The 16,798-nt window shown below is 40.6% G+C and overlaps 2 protein-coding genes across 2 annotated transcripts in view; one reads left to right on the top strand and one right to left on the bottom strand.

The window, feature by feature from the left end:
- Positions 1-6,783: 6,783 nt before the first annotated feature.
- Positions 6,784-16,798, bottom strand: part of FBXO9 (F-box protein 9) — a gene marked incomplete at its 5' end in the record, with an annotated part of 48,681 nt that continues 38,666 nt past the window's right edge. Inside the window, 1 exon segment of the mRNA XM_049092607.1 lies at positions 6,784-7,393. Coding sequence (XP_048948564.1) covers positions 7,285-7,393 — 109 coding nt within the window.
- Positions 15,339-16,409, top strand: LOC112641757 (39S ribosomal protein L15, mitochondrial-like). The gene is given in 1 exon segment (XM_049092159.1): positions 15,339-16,409. A coding segment is annotated over 1 exon segment (891 nt). The 5' UTR covers positions 15,339-15,374; the 3' UTR covers positions 16,266-16,409.

The raw sequence follows: 16,798 nt of genomic DNA, 5'->3' as shown, positions 1-16,798 counted from the left end.
TTCTCAAGACTGTTTTGGCTATCCAGGGCCTTCTGTGGTTCTACACAAAATTTAGGACTATTTGCTTTGATTCTGTGAAAAATGCTGTTGGTATTTTGATCAGGATTGCATTGAATCTGTAGATTGCTTTGGGTGGCATGGACATTTTGGTAATATTAATTGTTCCAATCCATTAGCATGGGATGTCTTTCTATTTGTGTCATCTTCAATTTCTTTCATCAGGGTCTTATAGTTTTCAGAGTACAGATCTTTTACCTCCTTGGTTAAGTTTATTCCTAGACATTTTATTCTTTTGGGTGTAATTTTAATGAAATTGTTTTCTTAATTTCTACTTCTGCTACTTCATTATTAGTGTATGGAAATACAATCAATTTCTATGTATTAATTTGTATCCTGCAAGTTTATGGATTCATTTATTCTAATAGTTTTTTTTTTGTGGAGTTTAGGTTTTTTTTGTGTATGGTATCATGTCATCTGCAAATAGTGACAGTTATACTTCTTCCTTGCTAATTTGAATGCCTCTTACTTGTTTGATTGCTGTGGCTAGGACTTTCAGTACTATGTTGGATAAAATTAGTGAGGGTGAACATCCTTGTCTTGTTCCTGATTTTAGAGGAAAAGCTCTCAATTTTCACCATTGAGTATGCTGTTAGCTGTGGGTTGTTATACGTGGCCTTTATTATGTTGAGGTGTGTTCCATTTAAACTTACTTTGTTGAGAGTTTTTATGATGAACATATGTTGAATTTTGTCAAATTCTTTTTCTGCATCTATTGAGATGATCATGTGATTTTCATCCTTGGTTTTGCTGATGTGTTATATCATGTTGATTGATTTGTGAATATTGAAACATCTTTATATCCCCAAAATAAATCTCACTTGATCTTGGTGAAAGATCCTTTTAGTGTATTGTTGAATGTGGTTTGCTAATACTTTGCTGAAGATTTTTGTATCTATGTTCATTAGGCATATTGGTTTGTAGTTTTCTGTTTTTTTAGTGTCTTTGGTTTTAGTATCAGTATAATGCTGCCTTCATAGAATGTATTTCCAAGCTTTCCTTCCTTCTATTTTGTGTATGTTTGTGTGTGTGTCCTTGCACACATAATAGTTTGAAGAGAATACATGTTAACTCTCCTTTAAATGTTTAGTAGAATCCCCTTGTGATCCATGTGGTCCTGGACTTTTTGTTGGGAGTTTTTGATAACCAATTCAATTTCTTTGCTAGTAACCAGTCTGTTCAGATTTTCCATTTCTTCATTATTCAGTTTTGAAAGATTGTATGTTTCTAGGAATTTTTAAAGGTTTTATTTATTTGAGAGAGAAAGACAGAGATAGCAAGAGAGCACAAGCAAGGAAGAGAGGGAAAAGCAGGACCCTGGGATCATGACGGAAGCCGAAAGCAGATGCCCAACTGACTGAGCCACCCAGCGCCCCTGTTTCAAGGGATTTATCAATTTCTTCTAGCTTATTCAATTTGTTAGCATATCATTTTTCAGAATAGTCTCTTAATTCTTTGTGTTTCTGTGATGTTAGTTGTTACCTCCCCTCTTTCATTTCTGATATTATTTGTGTCCTCTCTCGTTTTTTCCTTGATGAATTTGGCTAAAGGTTTATCAATTTTATCTTTTCGAAGGACTGGTTCTTGGTTTCATTGATCTTTTGTTTGTTTGCTTGTGTCTATTTCATGTGATTTCTGCTCTGATCTTTATTATTTCCTTTCTTCTACTAACCTCGGGTTTTGTTTGTTCTCCCTTTTCTAGTTTCTTTAGGTGTGAGGTTAAATTGTTTGAGATTTTTCTTGTTTCTTGGGGTAGGCCTGCATCAGTATGAATTTTTCTCCTAGAACTTCTTTCACTGTGTCCCAAAGATTTTGGACAGTAGTGTTTTCATTTTCATTTTTTACCAGCTATTTTTAAATTTCCTCTTTGATTTCTTTATTGACCATTGGCTGTTTAGTAGCATGTCGTTTAGCTTCCATGTGTTTATGCTGGGGTTTTTTTCTTGTGATTCATTATGCTGTCTGAAAAAACGCATGTGATTTTAATCTCCTTAAATTTGACTTGTTTTGTGGCCCTACATGTGACCCATCCTGGAGAATGTTTCATGTGCACTTGAAAAGAATGTGTATGCTATTGGTTTTGTATGGAATGTTCTGTGTATATCTCTGTTTATGCCTTCTGGTCTAAATTGTCATTCAAAAACATTATTTCCTTATTGATTTTTTGCCTGGATGATCTATCCTTTGAAGTAAATGGAGCATTAAAAATCCCCTGCTATTTTTGCATTACTGGCGGTTTTTCCCTTTATGTCCACTAACATTTCTTTTATGTACTTAGGTGCTCCAATGTTCGGTGCATAGATATATACAGTTGTTATATCTTCTTGTTGGACTGATCTCTTTATCTTTATGCAGTAATGCCCTTCTTTGTCTCTTGTTACAATTATTGTTTCAAAGTAATTTTGTCTGATCTAAGTGTTGCTACATTGACTCTTGTCCCCTAACCACTTCTATTTGCATGCTGTATCTTTTTCTATGCTTTCACTTTATTTGTATGTGTCTTTAGGTCTGAAGTGAATCTCTTGTAAGCAACGTAGAGATAGGACTTTTTTTTTTTAACCCATTCTGTCACTCTATGTCTTTTGATTAGAGCATTTAGTCCTTTTACATGTAATTATTAGTAAGTATGTACTTATTGTCGTTTTGTTCATTGTGTTGCTTTTGTAGGTATTTTCTATTCCTTTCTTCTCTTGTTCTTTCTCTGTGGTTTAATGGTTTTCTTTAGTGTTATACTTGGGTTCCTTTCTCTTTTTTATATATCTATTATATATGCTTTGATTTGTGGTTACCTTTCATTGACATATAATGTCTCATGTGTACAGCAATTTATATTAAATTGATGGTCACTTAAGTTCAAGCACATTCTAAAAATACTAAATTTTTATTCCCCCAATTTTTATGTGTATGAGATCATATTCCACATTTTTGTGTATCTCTTGAGTGAATTTTGTAGAAATCATTGATTTTTTTTTTAAAGATTTTACTTATTTATTCATGAGAGACACAGAGAGAGAGAGAGGCAGAGACACAGGCAGAGGGAGAAGCAGGCTCCATGTAGGGAGCTCGACGCGGGACTCGATCCCAGGTCTCCATTACCACACCCTGGGCTGAAGGCGGCATTAAACCGCTGAGCCACCTGGGCTGCCTGAAATCATTGATTTTACTACTTTTTATTTTAACCTCCACACTGGCTTTATAAGTGATTTATCTGCTACCTTTACTATTAGCTTGCTTTTACCAGTGAAATGTTTTCCTTTCAAATTTCTTCCAGTTATGCCTTTTCTTTCCAAAGAATTCCCTTTAATGTTTCTTATCAGGATGTTTTAGTGATGATGTATTCCTTTAACTCTTGTTTGGGAAGCTCTTTATCTCTCCTAAGTGATGACCTGCTGGATAAAGTATTCTTGGTTATAGGTGTTTTTTGTTTGTTTGTTTTTTGTTTTCCTTTCAGCACTTTGTAGGCCAGAGGGGTTGGCATGGTATGCTAAAAGTTTCTGCTGGAAAAAAAAAAAAAAAAAAGTTGATAGCTTTATGGGGTTTCTCTTGTATATAACTTTTTTTTCTTGCTGCTTTTGAAACTCTATCATTACTTTTTGCCATTTAAATTATTAATTGCCATTTAAATTATGTCTTGCTGTGGACCTCCTGGGCTCATCTTCTAAGGGGCTTTCTGTGCTTCCTGGGCCTGGATGGCTGTTTTCTAAGTTTTTTCTTTTGTTTTGTTTGAGAGAGCACAAGCCATGGGGAGAAGGGCAGAGAGAGAGAGGGAGAAGCAGGCTCCCCGCCGAGCAGGGAGCCCAATGCAGGGCTTGATCCCAGGACCTCAGCATCATGACTTGAGTGGAAGGCAGATGCTTAGGCAATTGAGCCACCCAGGCGCCCCTTTTCAAGTAAATACTCTACCCCCTTCTCTTTCTTCTCTTTCTGGAATCCCTATAATGCAAATGTTATTAAGCTTGATGGTATTGAGTTCCCTTAATTTATGCTCATTTTTTATTCTTTTTATTTTTCTGTTAAGCGTGGTTGCTTTCCTTAGGATCACTGATCTGTTCTTCTGCATCCTCTAATCTGCTGTCCTTTCCCTCTACTGTTAGTTTAATTTCAGTTATTGAATTCTTCGTCTCTGGTTCTTTTTTATATTTCCTCTTTAAGTTCTTACTGAGTTTATCTACTTTTTTTTAAGTAGGCTCCACGCCTGGCATGGAGCCCAACTCACGACAATGAGATCAAGACCTAGCTGAGATGAAGAGTCGGACGCTTAATGAACTGAGTCACCCAGGCATCCCTACCCACATTTTTCTCAAGGTTGGTATCTTTATGACCATTACTTTGAATTTTTTTTTTAGGCATAGCTATGACTTACCTATTTCATTTAGCTCTTTTGTGATTTCTATTTTCTTTAAGACATATTCCTGTGTCCTTTTTTTGTCTTAGTCTCTGTGTTTGTTTCTATGGATTAAGGAAGTCAGCTACGTCTACTGGTCTCTTGAAAGTAGTGACCTTGTGTCCTGTGGTGTCCTGGAGCACAATGCCCCCTGGGCACCAGAATCAGGTGCTCCAGGGGTGTCCCCATGTAGGCTGCATGTACTCTGCTGTGTGGCTATGTTTGCCTGCCCCTAGTCAGCAATAGCCCACTTTGCCTGCTGTGGGCACACCACACAGGGTATAGGGTATCAGGTGCCTGGTATCAATCAATATGGGGCTTGCAGGTGGATGGGATCAGCAGTCAAACTAGGTTTCTGCTATCAGCCTTTCTGCTGTACTTGAGGGCTCTTAGAAGGCCAGGGCTTTCTCCCGGTGGCCCACAGAGGTTTTCATTGATGGGCAGGGCCGGCAGTTGCACTAGATGTGGTATTCATCTTTCTGCCACAGTTATGGGTGCACCAAGCAGCAGGGCTTTTTCCCTGCACAGCCAGGAATCACAAGCTGAGCTGAAACCAAGAGTCAGAGGCTTCAACAACTGCACCACACAGGTGCCGCAGTACATTCAGATTAATACAAAACATAGACATTTATTGTGAGAATATTAGAATATACATAACATCAAAAAACACCCAAAGATAACCAACCAGAAGGAATTTTTGCTGTGTAACCTTTTTCTCCTGTAATATGCAAATCCTGCCACAGAAGCCTCTTAACTACAGGGATGTCCTTTCTTTATTTGAACATTACAAACACCAATAAATACTAGGGGAAGCTGACAGAGCAGTATGTACAGGAACTCCTAAAAAACCAACAAACCACTTTCCAGAAATTGCATTTTATCTCCTTGAGCTGCTCAGATGTCCTCACAGAGAATCTGGCCTAAGCACTAACTGTAGTCAGCTCCCCTTCCTCTTGTGTTTCCTCCACAAGCAACCTTCTCACACCTTAGTGGAGGGTAGGGTAGGAGGGCTCAGGGCTACTGGAGGCTCTCCTTCCCTGAGACTAGACAGCTGGATATTGGTGAGAACCAGCACTAACACTCCATACTTAACTTGCTAGCACCCCGTGTGCCACCTCTAAGTTCCCCTGCAAACCTGCATCATCTAACCCTTCTGCCTCAGCAGGTCTTCCTCACCGAAAGCAGCTCTGGCAGGGACTGGTACCACTCCCAAGTGACTCCTGCCATGATGGGGGGGGGGGGGGGAGAACTCAATATGCCAGTGCACCCCTGGTTAGAGATCAGCCCCACACTGGGCTCTGCACTCAGCACTGAGACTGCTTGAGACTCTCTCTCCCCATCTCTGCCCCTCCCCCTGCACTAAAATAAAAATCTTTTAAAAAATAAAAAACCTGAATGTACAGAAAATGTAATTCAAAAATACTCGTCAGCTACAAGCTAAATACATAGAAGTCTCATTAGTGGGAACAAGGAAAGCTTTGAACTTAGTATCCACTGGCTGTCCACAGCAGCTCTTGACTAATCCAAGCATGGTGGCAAAACAACAGAGAATCTTCGACTCCCACTCTCCTTAGGAATATATTTTTCTAGCTATATTTGACTATGTCCTAGTCAGATGTCCTTTTCATTTGGGTATCAAAACTACTAGTCACATCATGAAGAGCTGCCCTATCTTAGGCATTTTGCTGCTTTCTCTTTTTTTGCTTGAGGAAAACATTGTTTCTCAGATTACTACAGAAAGCTAACCCAAGTAGTAGTCTCTGGATGTTTGGTTTTCACCTTTAATATAACATGCATTGGCTTTTTAAATGAACTGTCCCACACCGAATCACAGGAACTTAGGAAGTATCTTTTAACGTCAACACGAACTGGAAAGCAGCTGTGGTTGCCAATGCTGGTTTCTCAAAGTATGTGCATCTTCAATTCTAGCTGAGCTTGAATTGCCAACACCAGAACTGACTCTGGTACAGGTCTGCCAGACACAAACTCTGAGATCACACAGCCATGGCATCATCACTAGGGAGTCAAAACAGTGCTCCTGGTGGCCGGTGCCCTCCCTGCTTTAATTCTGGATAGAGTTGGGCTTGGGATGGCATGATCATCTGCTGTTAAGAATAGTGATGCCCAGTTGAGTTTGTTGAAGGGCTCTAGGCTTGAGCTCAGTCTTTCTCATTTAACATCACACGTCTGTAAGGTGCCTAGATGAGCTTGGAGTGTGGAGAAGTATGGATATGTGGCTGCATACAGAGACCACGGATGAAAGGAGACAGATTCCTAAGCCTCTGCTGGCTCCCCTAGGGCTGCTTATTATTCTCACATTTAAAAAAGGCCATCCAGAGATATTTTCTTGAAAGAAGTGTTTATTATTTTTATTGGTCAAACAGTTTCAAACAAATTCAGAACAAGTTTTCACATTTTGAGCCTTTAGTGCAAAGACACCGTGTCATGCGTGAAAGAAATGCTGATCCAGTGGAAGCTCCCCTGATGCAATTAAAATATTGGGATGATCAGGAGGAAGGAGACTTGTGTGACAGAAATCTGCTCAGAAATCCTCTTGAAAAAGGACATTATTTAAAGCTCATTTTAAGGTTTTTCACAACATAAATGTGCTTATTAAACAACTTGTGATCTCAACTCCTTAATTTCAAAACAAAATACCCCAAGTATCAACTATCCCTTTAAATAAAAAAAATAATCAATTTATACTCTTCTTAAAAGAACTCTAACAATGTAAAATAAGTTCCAATTCCATATATATATATATGTACATTTATAACTTAGGTGCTCTTTTGCTCTATATACTTTTATTCATGCAACATTGACAGAGGACTGGACGTGAGGCCCTACAGGGGCCTCTCTGAGAAAGCAGTGTAGCTTCTCACTCTGGCAAAGAACAAGGGGGTGTACATCTTGTCGATCTCAAAAGCAGTAACTGCAGTCTCACCAGTGGATCTGGAAGGAAAGCACAAAATCAACAGTCACGAGGAAGTTTCAACTCATTCAAAATCCTCACGTATTTATAGGGGAAGGTTTATCTTATGCTTCTGTCTTTTTTACTTTTAATTCATCTCAGTAAATTCTAAATGACAGAGGTATGACAAGACAAAATCACAGGCTACAATGTATCACTCAGACTGTGTTCCCAAACCAGGGCCTAACACACAATCTAGATGCAGTTTCCAATCAGTCAGGAATTTTCTGAGGAGTGCTCATGAGTCTGCCACCTGGGCCCTCTCCAATCCCCAAAGAAAAGCAGGCAGCCTGCGTGGTAAGACTCCCTGCTCTTCCCTCTAGGAAAGCAGCATTGCCTGGGACAATCCTTTTCTAGCAAATAACCTTCTTGCCCCTGCCCTCCCCTTCTACGAAAACCTTCCATTCTGTACAACTCCTCTGAGCTCCCCTCTACTTGTTAGATGGGACGCTGCCCAATTCATGATTTGTTTATAAAGCCAATTAGACAATTAAAATTCACTTGGTTGAATTTCTGTCATTTAACAGATTTGGTGGCACCAACAGGATCCAAAGTGAACTTCTGACAGCATTTGGGGACGATGAGAACATAGGCATGGTACCTGAGAAGCTCTGGAGTTCCTATCTTTGTCACCCTGTTGAGGGGCATGCGTAAGTTCCTCTCGATTCTGAGCTTTTTGGTCACTTGTTGACATCCAAGCTCCCCATCTAAATGGTATTCCATTCCAGGGCAGGGCAGCTTGAGCTGGCAGATGGTTATGCCTGCAGCCCAGTCCAGCTGGCATATTTGTCCAGAGCCCAACTGAGCCCACAGAAGGGCCTGCCAGAGCCAAGTCCCCAACCCTGCAGGCCACAATATCTGGTGGAAAAGCAACATGCTGTGGGAATCGGTGGTGGTGTGCACAGGGCCTTGCGGCCAAGACGCGGTACTGCCGGAACGGCAAGGTGCACAGGTCTGTCTGTCTTGTTTTGTGTAAAGCCTATCACTAGCGGGGATCTTGGGAGGCCAAAAAGCCGAAAGAATTGGTGGGGATGGTTTGAGTTTTTTAAAGGCTGTTCAAAGTGTTCACCACCTTAAGAAGACCTGGGATAGGATAAGTTGGTGGTGGAACAGGGTATGTTGGCAGAGGTCACCTACCAATCTCAAGAAACTTTCCAGGCAACGAGGCACACTGTAAAACATACACAATCCCCTACCCCATAGCACAGCCCTTGCAGGTGGTAGTTCAGCTCAGGGAAACCCAAGGGCTTAGCTAATGCCTCAAGCATGCCACCTTCTGGCTCATCTGCTTATTTCATGTCTAAGAACTACAGTCCCAGAAGTTTTAGATATTTAACAGAAACAACAAAATCTTCCTAAGCTTGTCATGTGTCCCGAGGAACTCGGCCTGGTAATTGTCAGGATGGGTGCCCCAAAAGAAGGCTGATGTGGGTTAACTCTGTGGCTAGGGTCCTACCAACCTGCTGTCAGCCCTCAGAGGAATCACAACCTGGAAACATGATGGCCATTATGGGGAATGTTCCCATTAGATAAGATCATTGAAGAAGTCCACTTGAAAGCAAGGGCTTCCAAACCAGACAGAATGGGATACCCATTTTATTTGGCATGCAGAAGCCTCCAAAAGGTTTCAAAGTTCTGAAACAGTTTCATTGAAAGATTTTATTACAAAAAGTTAATGTAAAATGAAAAAGAAAAAAAAAAAAAAAAAAAGGTAGGTACCTAAAACAAGCCTGTGAGACTGACATCATTCCTGTTTCCCATCTTCCTCCTTTGGGTACTCATTCTAATCCGAATTTCTTTCCCACTCTGAAGAGACTACACAAACATAAACAACATTGTGCCAAGTTAATGGCCTTACAGACACCCTGTTATCTACCTTCCAAGCAGGGCATCAGGTGAGCCCCTCCCAGAGTTGATGAAGCCGAGGGCAAACTGCTGATAAACTATCCTATTCCTTAGTCGAGAGTGAACTGGCATATACCAGATCGTGCCGAGGGGATGCCGGGAAAACTGGCAGGAGCCAGCAAAAGGTGAAAATTCTTACTGGAATCAGCTCCTCCAAATCTCAAAGAGAAAATAAAATGACACCATCCCTTTCCTTCTAAATCCAGATCCACTGTTTACCGATCCCTTCTCTCCCAGGGACATCTACTACCTTCTTGCTTGTCTGGTTTTACATAACTGGGCCTGACTTTCTGCCTGCTTGGGACATGCAGGATGTTGGTTCTCTCTGGAGCCATCACTGTGAGTGATTCTAGATTCAGGGAAGTTGATAAACTTGTACCCTCCTTGGAGATCCACCTTTTACCCAAAGGAGGCTCTTCAATACTGCCAAAAATGCTTAAAATTAAAATGATGTACTCCAGGGTGAAAAAAGCAAACTGAGGATATCACAGTTGAGTAGATGCAGCAACCTACAATGCCATGAAGTCACAATCTAATTCTCTGGACTGAATTGAAAGCAATGGTCCTTACGTCACAAATCTTTACAAAACCAGAAATGCAGTTCTACAGGTAACTGAAAGTTCCCCTATGCCCTTACCAATCCCAAAATGCCCCATTTATCTCAAATAGCTTGTAAATGATTGGCTTTAGGAAACCAAATTTCTTTGAGAAGGAGCTTGCATTTTTCCCTGTGCCTTTTAAATCTCAGTGTTCCACCCGGGCTTCCCCTGAAATTCTTTAGTCGATCTCTTTACAATGCAAACTTAAGGAGATGATTCTTTCAAGAAAAAACACAATGGGTGAAGTCATTTGGAACTCGACTTACCAAGGACAAATACAACACTGAAGTGTTTTCTCCAAAGATGTGTATAAAGAAAAGCCTTATCCACGCAGCCAGGTAACCTCAACATAGTCCATTCCATCTATCAGAAAAACAAACTCACATCTGACTTTCATAAATCCTTTGTCTAATTTAGGCGGGACTTTCAAAACAAGCTATAAGGTCTCTGAGTCTGTCCATGTGTGTTTTACTTATGAGGTACTTTTCACTTCTAGATGCTATCGCTGAAATGAATTTGTAAAAGAGCTCTATTTAGTGGGTTTGAAGGCAAGTGCCTTTAAGGATGGGCATTCTGAAAATCATAAAGAATGTGATCCAGGAAGATGGTGAAGAGTAGGGTCCTCAACTCACCTGGCCCCACAAACTTACCTAGATAACTTTCAAAACATCCTGAACACCTATGAATTTGACCTGAGATTTAAAGAGAATGGGTGGAATGCTATGGAGAGAAAAGTTTTTGTTTCTAACAAGGTAGGAAGATGGAAAAAAAAAAAAAAAAGAATAAAATGGGGGAGGGAACCACAAGTAGCCAGGCTAAAGCAGAGGGGGTGAGAGCCTCTGGGGCAGGAAAGCCCAGCCCTGAAGAAGCGGGAACTTAAAAAATTCGTGTAACAGTTTTCCCTGACTGAAAAGTGCTTAGCAGAGAAATTGGGCAGAATCACAGGAGGGGCACCCAGGGGAAAGCTCACCACAAATCGCAGTCCGGTATCGGTAAAGGGCTGGAGCGCCCTCTGGGGCATTTGGGATAAGACAGTCGGGTAGGCAGGCCGGCTCCAGAGCTCCCTTTAACCTAGATCCCAGCAATGGAAGGAGATGGCTGTGCCCCTTTCCCTTTGGTAGAGGTGGTCCCGGGGAGTGAGGATCCAGCAGCACAGAGCCCTGGATCCCAGGGCACCCAAGCAGACAAACCCAGTGATCCTCCATAGAGATTTTGTTACTGCAGAATTGAGATCTAATCAGGCCAAAATTAAAAATAGATTAAATGAGATCCAATCCAAACTGGATGTTCTAACTGCTAGGGTTAATGAGGTGGAAGAGACAGTGAGTGACATAGAAGACAAACTGATGGTAAGGAAGGAAGCTCAGGAAAAAAGACAAAAACAATTAAGAGCCATGAGGAAAGACTTAGGGAAATAAATGAGGGTTTGAGAAGAGGGAATAGACGTCTAATTGGGATTCCAGAAGAGGTGGAGAGAGAGAGAGGACAACAAAGTATATTTGAACAAATCATAGCTGAGAACTTCCCAAATCTGGGGAAGGAAACAGGCATTCAGATCCAAGAGACAGAGGACCCCCTGCCAAAAATAATAAAAATTGTTCAACACCTCAACATTTAATAAACTTGGAAATTTCAAAGATAAAGAGAAAATTCCTAAAGCAGCATGAGACAAGAGATTCTTAACTTATATGGGGAGAAATATCAGATTAACAGTGGACCTCTCCACAGAGACCTGGCAGGCCAGGAAGGGCTGGCATGATATATACAGGGTAGTAAATGAGAAGAACATACAGCCAAGAATACTTCATGCAGCAAGGCTGTTATTCAGAATAGGAGAGATAAAAAGCTTCCAAGACAGGCAGAAACTGAAAGAATATGTGACCACCAAACTGGCTCTGCAAGAAATATTAACGGGGACCCTGTAAAATAAAGAGGGAGCCCAAAGAAACAATCCACAAAAACAGGGACTAAATAGGTAGGTAATACGATAACTCCAAATTCATATACTTCAATAGTTACTCTGAACGTGAATGGGCTAAATGATCCCATCAAAAGACGCAGGGTATTGGACTGGTTAAAAAAATAAGACCCATCTATATGCTGTCTACAAGAGATTCATTTTAGACCTAAGGATGCCTCCAGTCTGAAAATGAATGGGTGTAGAAACATTTACCATTCAAATGGTCCTCAAAAGAAAGCTGGGGTAGCAATCCTCATATCAGTAGTAATACATACTTAAAGGGTCTATCCAACAAGAAGACCTAATAATCATGCATATTTATGCCCCTAATGTGGGAGCTGCCAAGTGTATCAATCAATTAATAACCAAAGTAAAGAGATACTTAGATAATAATACACTAACAGTAAGAGACTTCAACATGGCACTTTCAGCAAATGACAGATATTCTAAGCAGAACCTCACCAAAGAAATAATGGCCTTAAATGATACACTGGACCAAATGGATTTCACAGGTATATACAGAAGTTTACATCCAAATGCAACTGAATACACATTCTTATCAAGTGCACATGGAACTTTCTCCAGAATAGACCACATACTGGGTCACAAATCAGGTCTCAACAGATAACGGAAAGACTGGGGTTGTCCCCTGCATATTTTCAGACCACAATGCTTTGAAACTAGAACTCAATCGCAAGAAGAAATTTGGAAGAAACCCAAACAAATGGAGGTTAAAGAGCATCCTACTAAACGATGAATGAGTCAACCAGGAAATTAGAGAAGAATTAAAAAACATTCATGGAAATGTAATGAAAGTGAAGATACAACCATTCAGAATATTTGGGATAGAGCAAAAGCGGTCCTAAGAGGGAAATACACTGCAATACAAGCCTCCCTCAAAAAATTGAAAAAAAAACTCAAATACACAAGCTAACCTCGCACCTAAAGGAATTGGAGAAAGAACACGTAAAACTTACACTAAGCAGAGGAGAGATAATAAAGATTCGAGCAGAACTCACTGAAATAGAAACCAGAAAAACTGTCGAACAGATCAACAAAACCAGGAGTTGGTTCTTAGAATTTATAAGACAGATAAACCCCTAGCCAGCCTTATTAAAAAGAAAAGACTCTTGGGCAGCCTGGGTGGCTCAGCGGTTTAGTGCTACCTTTGGCCCAGGATGTGATCCTGGAGACCTGAGATCGGGTTCCACATGGGCTCCCTGCATGAAGCCTGCTTTTCCCTCTGCCTGTGTCTCTGCCTCTCTCTCTCTGTGTCTCTCATGAATAAATAAATTAAAAAAAAAAAAAAAGACTCAAATTAATAAAATCACAAATGAAAGAAGAGAGATCACAACAAATACCAAGGAAATACAAACGATTTTAAAAACATATTATGAGCAGCTATCTGCCAACAAATTAAGGCAATCTAGAAGAAATGTACACATTTCTGGCAAACCACAAATTACCAAAACTGGAACAGGAAGAAATAGAAAATCTGAACAGGCAAATAACCAGAGAGGAAACTGAAGCAGTCATCAAAAACCTCCCAAGACACAAAAGTCCGAGCTAGATGGCTTCCCTGGGGGAATTCTATCAAACATTTAAAGAAGACATGATACCTATTCTACTAAAGTTGTTTTTGAAAGATAGAAAGGGAAACACTTCCAAATTCGTTTTATGAGGCCAGCATTACCTTGATTCCAAAATCAGACAAAGTCCCCACCAAAAAGGAGAATTACAGACCAATATCCCTGATGAACATGGATGCAAAAATTCTTACCGAGATACTAGCCAATAGGATCCAAAAGTACATTAAGAGGATTATTCACCATGACCAAGTGGGATTTATCCCCGGAATGCAAGGGTGGTTCAACACTTACAAAACAATCAATGTGACAAATCACATCAACAAGAGAAAAGACGAGCCATATGATCCTCTCAATAGAGGCAGAGAAAGCATCTGACAAAATACAGCATCCATTCCTGATTAAAACTCTTTAAATGCAGGGATAGAGGGGATATTCCTCAATATCTTAAAAGCTATTTTATCCTGATGAAGCCATCATATTGGTTTTAAGATGAAAAGCTCACAGCAAATATCATTCTCAATGGGGAAAAACTGAGAGCCTTTCCCCTAAGATCAGGAACACGATAGGGATGTCCACTCTCACCACTGCTATTCAACGTAGTACTAGAAGTCCTAGCCTCAGCAGTCAGACAACAGAAAGAAATAAAAGGCATTCAAATTGGCAAAGAAGAAGTCAAACTCTCCCTCTTTGTAGATGACATAATACTGTATATAGAAAACCCAAAAAGTCCACCCCAAGATTGCTAGAACTCATACAGCAATTCGGCAATGTGGCAGGATACAAAATCAATGTACAGAAATCAGTTGCATTTCTATACACTAACAATGAGACTGAAGAAAGAGAAATTAAGGAATCAATTCCATTTACAATTGCACCCAAAACCGTAAGATACCTAGGAATAAACCTAACCATAGAGGTAAAGAATCTATGCCCAAAAAAACTACAAAACACTTCTGAAAGAAATTGAGGAAGACACAAAGAGATAGAAAAACATTCTATGCTCATGGATTGGAAGAATAAATATTGTGAAAATGTCTATGCTACCCAGGGCAATTTACATGTTCAATGCAATCCCCATCAAAATACCATAGACTTCACAGAGTTGGGACAAATAATATTAAGATTTGTATGGAATCAGAAAAGACCCCAAATAGCCAGAGGAATATTGAAAAAGAAAACCAATGGCAGGGGCATCACAATGCCAGATTTCAAGCTGTATTACAAAGCTGTGATCATCAAGACAGTGTGGTACTGGCATAAAAACAGACACATAGATCAATGGAACAGAATAGAGAACCCAGAAATGGAGTCTCAATTCTATGGTCAACTAATATTTGACAAAGCAGGAAAGACTATCCATTGGAAAAAGGACAGTCTCTTCAATAAAGGTGCTGAGAAAATTGGACATCCACATGCAGAAGAATGAAACTAGACCATTCTCTTACACCATACACAAAGATAAACTCAAATGGTTGAAAGATCTAAATGTGAGACAAGAATCCATCAAACTGCTAAAGGAGAACACAGGCAACACCCTTTTTGAACTTGGCCACAGCAACTTCTTGCAAGATACATCTATGAAGGCAAGGGATACAAAAGCAAAAATGAACTACTGGAACTTCATCAGCATAAAAAGCTTCTGCACAGCAAAAGAAACAGTCAAAAAGGAGGCGGGATCCCTGGGTGGCGCAGCGGTTTGGCGCCTGCCTTTGGCCCAGGGCGCGATCCTGGAGACCCCGGATCGAATCCCACATCGGGCTCCCGGTGCATGGAGCCTGCTTCTCCCTCTGCCTATGTCTCTCTGCCTCTCTCTCTTTCTCTATCTGTGACTATCATAAATAAATAAAAATTAAAAAAAAAAAAAAAAAAAGGAGGCGACCCGCGGCGCCCTGGGAGGGTTGGCCCTCCGATGGCGGGTCCCGTGCAGGCCGGCGGGGCAAGAACCCTGGACCTGCTCCGGGCCTTGCCCCGTGTGAGCTTGGCCAACGTAAAACCAAATCCAGGCTCCAGGAAACCGGAAAGACGGCGAAGAGGTCAGAGAAGAGGTAGAAAATGTGGCCGAGGCCATAAAGGAGAGCGGCAGAGAGGAACCCGGCCCAGACTGGGTTTTGAGGGAGGCCAAACCCCATTTTACATTTGAATCCCAAAATACAGGTTTAATGAAGGTCATAGCTTCAGACGCCAGTATCAGCCTTTGAGTCTCAATAGATTGCAATATCTTATTGATTTGGGTCGCGTGGATCCTACTCAACCTATTGACCTAACTCAACTTGTCAATGGGAGAGGTGTGACCATCCAGCCACTTAAAAGGGATTATGGTGTCCAGCTGGTAGAGGAGGGTGCTGACACCTTTAAGGCGAAAGTTAATATTGAAGTACAGTTGGCTTCAGAATTAGCCATTGCTGCAATTGAAAAAAATGGTGGTGTTGTTACTACAGCTTTTTATGATCCAAGAAGTCTAGAAATTCTGTGCAAACCTGTTCCATTCTTTCTGCGTGGACAACCTATTCCAAAACGAATGCTTCCTCCTGAAGCACTGGTACCGTATTATACCGATGCAAAGAATCGTGGTTACCTGGCGGATCCTGCCAAATTTCCTGAAGCAAGACTTGAACTTGCCAAGAAGTACGGCTATATTTTACCTGATATCGCTAAAGACGAGCTCTTCAAAATGCTTAGTACTCGAAAGGATCCAAGGCAGATTTTCTTTGGTCTTGCCCCTGGATGGGTGGTGAATATGACAGATAAGAAAATCCTAAAACCTACAGATGAGAATCTCCTCAAGTATTATAGCTCATGAATTCTCTTTCAAGAAAGCAGAGTTGTAAAAGAGTTCTGGAAGAAAAGGGACTGAAACATAGATATTTCTCATGGTCTCATCTTGATTTGTGATTCTCTAGGTGTTGATGATAATTTCCCCTGTAACCCTATTTCCATTTTTATCTAAAATTGAAATAAAAAATGCAATAAGCAAAAAAAAAAAAAGAAACAGTCAACAAAACTAAAAGACAACCTACAGAATGGGAGAAGATATTTGCAAATGACATATCAGATAAAGGGCTAGTATCCAAGATCTATAAAGAACTTATTTTTTAAACTCAACACCCAAGAAACAAACCATCCAATCATGAAATGGGCAGACATTTCACCAAAGAAGACATAGACATGGCCAACAAGCACATGAGAAAATGCTCCGCATCACTTGCCATCAGGGAAATACAAATCAAAACCACAATGAGATACCACCTCACACCAGTGAGAATGGCAAAAATTAACAAGACAGGCAACAACAAACGCTGGAAAAGATGTTGAGAAAGGGGAACCTTCTTAAAC

Source organism: Canis lupus, chromosome 12 (genome assembly GCF_003254725.2).
Source record: "Canis lupus dingo isolate Sandy chromosome 12, ASM325472v2, whole genome shotgun sequence".
Classification (NCBI taxonomy): domain Eukaryota; kingdom Metazoa; phylum Chordata; class Mammalia; order Carnivora; family Canidae; genus Canis; species Canis lupus.
Note: the sequence above shows the minus strand (reverse complement) of the source record. Positions and strands in the feature narration are given on the sequence as shown.